The sequence below is a fragment of the Miscanthus floridulus genome, chromosome 7, assembly GCF_019320115.1.
Source record: "Miscanthus floridulus cultivar M001 chromosome 7, ASM1932011v1, whole genome shotgun sequence".
NCBI lineage: Eukaryota > Viridiplantae > Streptophyta > Magnoliopsida > Poales > Poaceae > Miscanthus > Miscanthus floridulus.
In genome coordinates, this window is record NC_089586.1 from 103,156,941 (window position 1) to 103,168,082 (window position 11,142).

Consider the following 11,142-nt stretch of genomic DNA (forward strand, 5'->3'; position numbering starts at 1 on the left):
ACCTGAAGACCTCCGAGACGACATGCTAGGCAACATTGTGTATCTGGAAAAGTTCCCCCTCGAGAGCACGTCGCTCTTCAAGGGACATGGCCAGCGCCTCTGCATTCCAGCCAATTGTCGCCTTGGCTGTTTCTAGGTCCCGCTCCAACAACTCCACCTTTCCACCTAGCTCTAGAAGAAGGGCGACAAGCTCAGCAGCAAGCTAAAGGAAGAAACCAACACGTCGAAAAACAGAAAAGGTACATAGCGAGGCGGGTGTTCTCAAGGACGGAGAGTCCCTCCTTTTGCTGAGTCACCTGCTCGCACAGCTGGGCGTTCATCTCCTCCGTCCCCATCACCTAGTCCCGAAGCGCGAGCACTTCCTGGTCGGCCTCCGATCGGGTCTTCTGCTCTGACTCTAGGGCCTTCTGCTCTGTCTCTAGGGTCTACAGGGAACTTTGGAGCACCACCTCGGTGTCTACCAGGGACTTCTATAATGCCACCTCGATCTCTGCCTGGTGGACCTTCGCTACCTCAAGCCCTCGCTCGGCGGCGGTCGCCCGCTCTGCTGTGAGCAACTCCGCTGCCCACACCCTAGTCACCTTCGCCGCCTAGTCTTGGGACTCACGGTGAGCAGACTCCAACTCACGCTCGAGCTCACCGACCTAGGTGTGCTCTATCCGGAGGAAATGGGACTTATGGCTCGACATCTCCTCCAGACCCTGCAGGATCGAGAAGCAAGTATGCTAAGGCAACCGATGAAAGACCAAGGGGTCAAGGATGAACACAGAAAACTCACCTCTACAACGCGGGGTAGGTCAACCATGACCGCCCGCTAGATGGACTTAACCTGCTCCTAGGCCTCCTCAAGCTTCACCGACAGTTGGGCGAGATCGGACTCCATGGCGAATCCTCTCCCTCCAAGCATGTCCCAAAGCTGATCCTCCTGCTCATCCCAAAGGATGAACCCAACCTTTCTTGGGTCCTCAGGGTAGGGCCACACTAGGTCGATGGCTCCTAGCCCACTAGAAGGCCTAGCTGATGATCCAACCACCGCCAACTCCTGCGACGATGCCGGTGGCTCCACCTTGTCATCAGCTTCGCCATTAGAAGGGATCTCCACCACCTCGATTTCACGGGCCACCGATAGGTGTTCCGGCCCTAACCCGGCTGCATCACCCCCGGCACCTCCAGCTCTAACTAGGAGGGTGAGCCGTGCGGCCCTCCGCCCGGCATGGCAGGAAGCTTGGTTTCCCTCTTCTCTTCCACCATAGCCGGTAGAGGAGGGGCTGCAAGGGTTACCTCCAACACAGCCTTTGCCATCACCATCGGGATCGCCGCCAACACCGTCACCGCCGCTACCACCGTACTAGCGACCGACTCGAGGGGCACCACCCCTGGAAGGGAAGGACCCACCGCCACCACCCTGCTCTCCCCGCCGCTCGCCACAACATGCTTCAAGGTGGGCCTCCAATCCTCCCGTATGGTAGTTGGGGTGATGCTTAGCCCTGTCAGCATCTGGCCGCTGTCAAAAAAGTATAAGTCAGTCACACTCCAAAAAACTCAACAGCAAGATCGAAAAAAACAATGAAGGCATACCGGGACGAAAGCGGTAGGGCTCTGAAGCCCTGATCCAACATCAATGGACCCGCTGGGCGAGGATCGCTCCCGGGCCGCGACCCACGCCCTCACTTCAACCGGGGGGAGTCGACCCAACCGGCTCCTACTCAGCCCATGAATCACCACGACCTTCTCCTCGGGGCACGCCGACCGAAGCAGCTGGCAGGGCATCCTCCCGTTGTGGATCGCGCGCTGGCGCTGGCCCCGACGACACGCGGGTGCGAACCCACTCCTCTGACCGCCTAGCTTGCTCCACCACGCCCGGAGCAGGTGGGGACAAGGCCAGCGACGCCTCAGAAGGGCGCGGTTAAAAACTCTAGTTTGGTTTTGGTGAATTAATGAAACCTTAAGTGCTAACCTAGTTTATCAAGTGATCATGATATAGGTAGCACATTCCAAGTGGTGAAGCAAATGAAGATCATGACATGATGATGGTGATGATCAAGTGCTTGGACTTGAAAAGAAGAAAGAGAAAAAACAAAAGGCTCAAGGCAAAGGTATAAATGGTAGGAGCTATTTTGTTTTGGTGATCAAGACACTTAGAGAGTGTGATCACATTTAGGTTTGATAGCCGTACTATTAAGAGGGGTGAAACTCGTATCGAAATGCGGTTATCAAAGTGCCACTAGATGCTCTAACTCATTGCATATGTATTTAGGATCTAGCGGAGTGCTAACACCCTTGAAAATATTTGTGAAAATATGGTAACACATGTGCACAAGGTGACACACTTGGTGGTTGGCACATTTGAGCAAGGGTTAAGATAGTTCACCGGCGGAGTGTCCGCCCGTAGAGCGCGGACAGTCTAACGGTGCCACCGGCACCCTAGACAGAAAAGATAGAGGTCACTGTAAGTGACCGGACGCTGGTCTCTGAAGGACCAGCGCGTCCGGTCAGTAGCAGCAGAAGAAGCACAGCGTCGGTCGTTGACCGGACGCTGGCGCTGAAACGACCGAACGCTGGCTGGCTGCGTCCGGTCACACTGACATGGTCATGCACAGGGGAGTCGTTGTGTGACCGGACGCTGGGTGAGTCCGGTTAAGCATGACCGGACACGTCCGATCGTGAAAAGTCGTCTCTGGATGCTTACTGGAAACGACTGGACGCTGGGGTTCAGCGTCCGGTCAGTTTGAGCTGCTGCGTCCGGTCACTTTGAGCTGCTTCCGGTCATCACTTGACCGTTGAGATCGTGCGATCAACATTTGAAGAGAGGGGACACATGGCATGCATCGCGTGACTGGACGCTGAGGTCCAGCGTTCGGTCAATATGACCGGAGCATCCGGTCACCCCGTGTTGTGCCCAGTGAAGGGGTACAACGGCTCTATTTCTTGGGGGGGCTTCTATTTAAGCCCCATGGCCGGCGCAAGCTCATCCTCTTGGCCATTTGCATTGACATAGCAACTTTATGAGCTTAGCCAAAGCCCTCCTACTCATCTCCATCATAGATTCAACATCTTTATGAGATTGAGAGAGAATCCAAGTGCATTACTTGAGTGTTTGCATCCAGTGGCACTTGGTGTTCGTGTTTCGCTGTGGAATTCGCTTGTTACTCTTGGTGGTTGCTGCCACCTAGACGGCTTGGAGCAGCGAGGATTGTCGAGCGAAGGAATAAATAAAAAGTAAAAGAGAAATGAAAAAGAAATAGAGAAAGGAAATAAAAGAAAGTCACGTGTTAACCGGAGAATAAATGAAGGCAGGCCTGAGCAGTGGTGAACTGAGCGCACGGGCCAACCACCACCTGGGCCAGGAAAAAAGAAATAATAGAAGAAACGGCCCACAAAATGAATCGGCAAGCTGGATGCTAATTGATACACGCGCGGAGCGGGAGGTCGGCGCGAGGAACCCGTCCGACTGGTCGGCAGCGACGGATTCTGGCTCCGGTCCGGCCGTTCGGACCGGATGTTTTCCGAAACGGAACGGCAGCAACAAACAAAACCAGAGATCGGTGGGCGAGTGCCTGTCCTCGTCCCTCACCCTCGCAATCTCCCTCTCCCTCTCTACCTGCACTGCATGTTCCTGTCATCTGCTCTGTGCATTTCTTTCTCAGGTCAAACTTCAAAGCAGGAGGCGATAGGCCACACTGCCCAGTGGGTTTCCTCTACTCCTACGTACGCACACGCACGCCTCCAATGCGAGCTCATCCACATCAGTAAACATCGACTGGTCATTGGTTTTGGTGGCAACCTGGCTAGCTACGTAGTCTACCTCCTCCACCGAGGACCCGGGCACACGCACGAGAGACCTTTCGCTCATTCTCTTCTCATCATCTCCTGCAGAACAGAAAAGATTGCTGCTCGAGTGTGATTCGTGTTTCGCCGCGCATCGCTCTCCATTTCGTTCTCAGACTCTCACCATCCATCCATCCATCCATCCATCATGTTCTAGCCTTTTCGATGTGCGGTATACATGGGCTTCGGATAAGGGCGGACACGGGGTCGGCGTCGGCCGATCGATGTGTCCATGGACCGAGGCCTCCAGCAGCATGCACCTGGCCGGCGGATCGCATGGTCGTTAGTAGAGCTGGTAGCCTACCATCTGAGGACGGGTTATGGCACGGTGTTTTGGCACGACCCAAAGCATGGCACGGCACGAAATATTTTAGGCCGTGCCGTGCCTAAAATTTTGGCACGGCGGGCTACATGACCTAGCCCGCATCTTGGACCGTGCTTGGACCGGCACGGCACGAAAATGACACGTAGATATTTCTACAACTATAAAATTCAATTTTCTAGCATTTACTATACTAACTCTTATCTAATTTTTAAATAAATTATGAAAATCATTAAACTTCCATCAAAATAGTACATACAAGATATATATATTTCATATCATGAGTGAAAAAAGAAAATTAACAAAGATATTTTGAGGATCGTGCTTGGGCCGGCATGACCTGAAGACGTGCCGACGCATTATGGGCCGTGCTTGGGCCGAAGAAAAGATTCAATGTGCTATATCGGTACGGCGACGTGCCTCTTGTGTCTAGGGCATGACCGAAGCAGCACGAGACACGAGAGGGGCGTACCGGCACGGTCCAAGTCCTACCTCTGGTCGTTACGGCGAGAGGAGAGGTGGTGAAACTGACGTGCACCTTCAGGCAGGCAGCCGCCGCTTGTCTGTCTGTCTGTGTGTGGAACTGTTCTATGAGCTGTGACTGTGAGTGTGAGGTGTATCGATCATGGACGATGGGGGGCTGGCCGGCCGGAGATGTCACTGGTTCGTTGACGCGCGCGGTCTCGTTCCTTTTAGGATGGAACGCGCGTGCAGCTAGCTAGCAGGATGTCACTTCTGTGTATATATGCTATCTTCCATTAAAAAGACAGCGATGAGGAATTTCTATCGGGAACTGTCACGCAGGAAAGTTCAAGATTTTTTTTGGGGGCCGCCTCTATCTACCTAGAATAATGTACTGTACTATACTGCTTTTCTAAAAGCGCAGACTGTATACGCGATCGATACAGCAGGCAGGGAATATATTCTTCGTTTCTTTGGGTAGGAAGACAGCTAAGGCCTAGTTTAGATGCAAATTTTTTTGCAAAATGCAACTGTAGCGCTTTTCGTTGTTATTTGACAATTAGTGTCCAATCATAGTCTAATTAGGCTTAAAAGATTCGTCTCGTGGATTTCGTCTAAACTGTGTAATTAGTTTTATTTTTTTATTTATATTTAATGCTTCATGCATGCGTCCAAAGATTTGATGTGACGGGGAATCTGGAAAAATTTGGCAAAATGAGGTGGAACTAAACATGGCCTAATAAGAGATAAAGTCTAGGATGTCATATCGGGATATCATATGAGAGTGTTCGGATAGTAATAATAAAACAAATTACAGAAGTCATCACTACTTCGCGAGACAAATTTATTGAGCTTAATTAATCCATCATTAGCACATATTATTGTAGCTTTATTGTAGCACCATATTATCAAATTATGGACTAATTAGGATTAAAAAATCGTCTCACAAATTAGTTACAATCTGTATAATTAATTATTTTTTATTCTATATTTAATATTCTATATATATCTATATGTCCGAACATCTAGTGAGATAGTAACTAAACAAGGCTCTACACCACACACATTGCTGCGCCGAACTTGACTATGCCGTGCATACTTCAGGAACTCTACTTTAATGCTCGTGCATGGTTCAAAGTTTAGTCTGGTGTTAGCTAGGCTTGTGTAGACTGATCGAGCCAATAGACCAACAAGTCATCGTCGCTTTATTTGAGCGGCCGGAGATGATTTGAGTCGCCGAACAGTGCTTTCTGAAGGTACAACGACATTTTTCTTCACGTAGATTGTTCTTTTTCACTTGCCCGGGACATTTTTCCTAGCCAGGAACAGCTAAATGTTCTTGTAGAAATGGGAACAAAAACATGTCAGCGACAGATGTGTTGTCAGTACATACGCGATGGATAATAGTCACGTTACTTTTCACCTTTCTTTTTTTTCTGTCGAGAAGAGAGAATAATGTCACCCTTCTCTTGAAATTTTTTGAAATTGAAAAATTAGGAGAACCAAACATAGTATGCACACTGAGAAGGAGAAATCCGTCTAATTCCGGAGAATTTTGTCCATTCATTTCGGCCCATCTACTGTTCCACTAGCGAAGACGGCCTGCAAGCCCAACAACTCCAATTCCCTTTTCTCCATGAGCCGTCTGACGGGCCCAAATCTTCATGTCCAAATCCGAGGATTTTTTTTTGTTTTTTATGTTGAAAAATCGTTATTTTTAAAAATATTTGTCCCGCAGGAAGGACTTACCCTAGGGTCACTTACCTTTTTCTGTAAATTTATCGTAAAAAGTCATATAAGTCGGGTGAAGATAAATTTTATACGAAAGTTATAGAGCCAAAAGAGATCTATAACTCTGAAGCTTATAACCTTTTTCTTTGAAATCATTTTGATACATGAAAGAATAATATAATACTCAGATGTCTATTTGTAGATCTACGAAACATTAAATTGATTATTTACGTATCAAGATGGCCTTAAATGAAAGTATTGTAAACTACAAAATTGTAAATCTCTTAGTTATATACCATATACGAAGTTATAAGTATAGTTCACATCAATCTCGTTTCGTTTGAAGCCATCTTGGTACCAAAATTGATACAATGTTTAGATCTACAACAATTATTTTGTATTAAAATGATCTCAAATGAAGAGGTTATATAGACTATAAAGCTATAGATCTATTTTTTTTTCTACAACTCTTTCATATAAATTTTATCTTGATCCCATTTCATATGTAAAATTTATGATTTTTTAGATGAGCTAAAAGAGAAAAGAAGATTCCGCCAATTCAGCCAGCGGTAAGTACTTCCCACTTGTTCAATCGGCTGTAGTAGTATAGTTTTGCAATTTTTTTATTTTGACAAATATTTATGCAAAACAAAATTTAAAAATATAGAAACAAAAAAAACCCAAATCCGAGCATACATTATACGGATACCAGCTCAAGGGAGCGAGCTTCAGCGAGTTCCTGTGACTGATGCCGCTCGCGGTAGCAAATGAATACTACACATAGTTTCCAAAAAAAAAAGGGTAAAAAGAACATGATAGATGGCAAATCTGCCGGTGAACCGCCTCCTGTCTCCTGTACTGTGCGGTGACCGGTGACCAGCACTGAAATAGTAACCAAATTCTGCGCATTTAACCGTATAATAAAAATGGAAAAACAAAAACCAAAGCCACGTTTTAAAACTCTACTATGATACATTTACCAACATCCACATTCCGCTTCAATCACTGTTGCGTCCATATTGTCATGTACAGCTTCAATCTTGTTTTCTTTTTTCTTCAAACAATCATCCATACAATGATACAACTGCCAGTTGCTTGCAAAGTCACAAATCCTGTCACAGAAAACCTTGAAAAAAGAGTCTCATACAGAACAATCATGGACCAGATATTTGAGGGCTTAACCAATTTCTTCAGTGTCATCACCTCACACAAAATCTCCAGAAAGGCACAAGCAGATTTGTTATACCCACTCCATCTTAAGCTCCCTCCACGGAGGACACTGGCAGAACATTTGGCACTGCCGCTGACCTCCAGGATTCTAGTTTTGCAGAGACCTCAGCCATGACTAGCCTTGACAACAGCAGGCCTGCAATGAGCGCAGCAACCATCAGCATTGTGAAGACTGCAGTCCAGCTCTTAGCAGAGATGTAGCCTGTCAGAAGAGGGCCAATTGCCGCGCCAGCTGAGCCTGTCCCATCTATGATCGCTGTCACAGTGGCCAAGGCCCGGGAGTTGCTTCTCAGGGAGCTATGTGTTCCGAGGTCTGCAGAGACCGCGGTGGTTATGAGTGCGTAAGGGCCATTCACAAGCATGCCGGTGATGAACATTAGGGTGACGTTCCAGTAAAGCGAGATGCTCCCATATACACAGTATAAGAAGAGCGCTGGTATCCCAGAAAATGTGAAACTTGCTGCTGTCAGTGCCCGAGCATCCAGACGGTCTGAGATGTGGCCAGCAAGAATGCCACCTATAACACCGCCTAAATCAAACAGCGTTGATAGAACTCCAGCAGTTGAGTCTGACAAATATTCTCCACCAACAGCTGGGAGGAAGAAAAAGGATGGTAAGCAGTCAGTTAATATATCAACAAAATTGAATCTGGTTGTTGAATTTGAACGCTTGTAATGTGCTGGTAGTAATAATCACAATCACCACAGATTAGGATACTAAGATGATCATGTAACACTGCCTTTTCTTTTAACAGCTTTCTAACCACAAACTCCGCAGACACCTTACCCTGCCAGGAGCAACATAATAACCTTGGACTTCTACCGCTACCAGTCATGGTGCCAGTGAGACAATGCAATTAATAAAATTACATAGTGAACAACAATTTGTAAACATAAATATGGGAATGGGTCGTTTAGATTTTGGCCAGATCCAAGCCTAAAATGTACCACATCAATGCTTCAGTCAACAAGCACTAGACGAGTGATGAAATGTATGTTGTATAATGCCTACTATCAGTTTGGTCACTGCTATGTGCTATGTCATGTCCCATTCTCTCTCTTCAAACGTCAAGACCAATGTTCCCTAAAATCCTACTGCATCACTAATCATATCACACATGATCTTTGTTACAAGAAAATGAAAGACAAATACATGATTAGTTTAGCGAACCTGTGTGGCTAATATAGAAAGGAAGCCAGTATAGAAATGTGTAGGCGACTAGCTTGCAGAAAAACAGACAGAGAGCAAATGGCACAACTCCAGGAATTCTGAATGCCTCAATGAATCCCACTGCCTTTTCTGCCACTTCTGTGTGTCCTTCCAATAAAGGGGTCCCTATTTCATTCTTACCTGAATCCTTGATATTATCATCCTCAGCTCCAATTGACTCAGAGCTAGCAGGCAAGAACAGAAACACTATAAGCCCAACTAATGCAATAATAGCACCAGGAATAACAAATGACCAGCCCCACCCAAACTTCAGGAAAGCAGCTGCTATCAGAGATCCTGATATGTTCCCTACAGAAGTATGAGCATTCCAAATTCCCATGATTAGCCCTCTCTTTCTCTTGCCAAACCAATTACCAACAACTGCTACCACTGAGGGCCACCCAGTTGACTGAAAAAGGCCAGCAATTAACTGAATACCCAAGAAATAGTAGAAGCTGTGTACATTGAGCCAGTATCCAGCTCCAAAAGCAGCTGTGAAAAAACCAGTTCCTATCATTCCAATGGTCAGGAGAACCCTCAGATCCACTCGATCACCAATATGGCCAACAAAGAACATCCCAATTGCATAAATTGCTAGAAATGCCAAATCAATATCCCCAAGCAATGCAGTGCCATCTCTAGAATCAAAAGGTGCCCAGCCACCATAGAGCACCACGTAATTCTCAGGCGCATACAATTTATCAACATCCAAGCACCTAGGGCAGTGCAAAAAGCCTAGATTTGATGGCTTAGGATCAAGAACACCCTTAGCAACACTCATGGTTTTCCTTGCTTCAAAGTTGTACAAATTACCGGGGAATTAAGTTGATGAGCCATACTATGAAGCTATGGGAGAGAGTTATCGAGCATCGCTTGAGAGCAATAACGCGGGTCTCTATGAACCAATTTGGTTTCATGCCCGGAAGGTCAACCATGGAAGCCATTTTCTTAATAAGACAAGTTATGGAGCGGTATAGGGAGAAGAAGAAGGACCTACACATGGTTTTTATTGACTTGGAGAAGGCTTATGATAAAATACCAAGGAATGTTATGTGGTGGGCTTTGAACAAACATAAAGTCCCAACGAAGTACGTCGGACTCATTAAGGACATGTACAGCAATGTTGTGACTAGAGTTCGAACAAGTGATGGAGACACGGATGACTTCCCGATTAGGATAGGACTACATCAAGGGCCAGCTTTGAGCCCTTATTTGTTTGCTTTAGTGATGGATGAGGTCACAAGGGACATACAAGGGGACATCCCTTGGTGTATGCTTTTCGCGGACGATGTAGTGCTAGTTGATGAAAGCCGGACAGGAGTGAATCAGAAACTGGAGTTATGGCGGGAGACTTTGGAGTCCAAAGGTTTTAGACTTAGTAGAACTAAAACTGAGTATATGAGATGTGACTTCGGCACTACTACTCGGGAGGAGGAAGATGTTAGTTTGGAAGGTCAAGTAGTGCCTAGGAAGGATACCTTTCGATATTTAGGATCAATGCTACAGAGGGACGGGGATATTGATGAAGATGTTAGACATAGAATCAAAGCAGGGTGGATGAAGTGGCGGCAAGCGTCTGGTGTCTTATGTGACAAAAGGGTACCACAGAAGCTAAAAGGCAAATTTTATAGGACGGCGATTAGACCTGCTATGTTGTATGGTGCAGAATGTTGGCCTACGAAAAGACGACATATTCAACAGCTAAGTGTCGCGGAAATGCGTATGTTGCGTTGGATTTGCGGTCATACAAGAAGGGATCGAGTTCGGAACGATGATATACGTGAGAGATTAGGGGTAGCGCCAATTCAAGAAAAGCTTGTCCAACACCGGTTGAGATGGTTTGGACATGTGCAACGGAGACCTCCAGATGCACCGGTACGTAGTGGAATCCTAAGTCAGGATAGTAACATGAAGAGAGGCAGAGGAAGACCGAAGTTGACTTGGGTAGAGGCAATAAAAGGAGACTTGAAAGGATGGAATATACCCAAAGACTTAGCCTTAGATAATAGTGCTTGGAAGACAGCTATTCACGTGCCTGAACCTTGATTGCTTCTGTTGGGTTTCAACTCTAGCCTACCCCAACTTGTTTGGGACTTAAAGGCTTTGTTGTTGTTGTTGTTGTATGGTAGCTAGCGTAAGAAAAGAATGTCAATATCAAGACAAGGGCCTGGCATGACCTGAGGGACAGAGAACTCCCCTGGGCACACACAAAAAGATGAATCCCAGGAGGCTTTGCTCTATGCATTGTACCACTTTGTTTAGTTGGAACGCATGTGCGATGCAGAACTCAGCTTCTCTGCAATGATATAGCCTGGAAGAGACCTGGCCAGTAACATCCTACTGCCATACTTGAGTACATG

General features: G+C 46.6%; 1 protein-coding gene across 1 annotated transcript; it reads right to left on the reverse strand.

Annotated features, from left to right (window-relative positions):
- Positions 1-7,061: 7,061 nt before the first annotated feature.
- LOC136464054 (putative glycerol-3-phosphate transporter 1) lies at positions 7,062-10,831 on the reverse strand. Its single transcript, XM_066463019.1, has 2 exons — positions 8,744-10,831; positions 7,062-8,165 (listed from the first exon to the last, which is right to left on the reverse strand). Exons 1-2 carry the CDS (start codon positions 9,561-9,563, stop codon positions 7,600-7,602), a joined length of 1,386 nt encoding a protein of 461 aa, XP_066319116.1. The 5' UTR covers positions 9,564-10,831; the 3' UTR covers positions 7,062-7,599.
- Between the last annotated feature and the right edge of the window lie 311 nt (positions 10,832-11,142).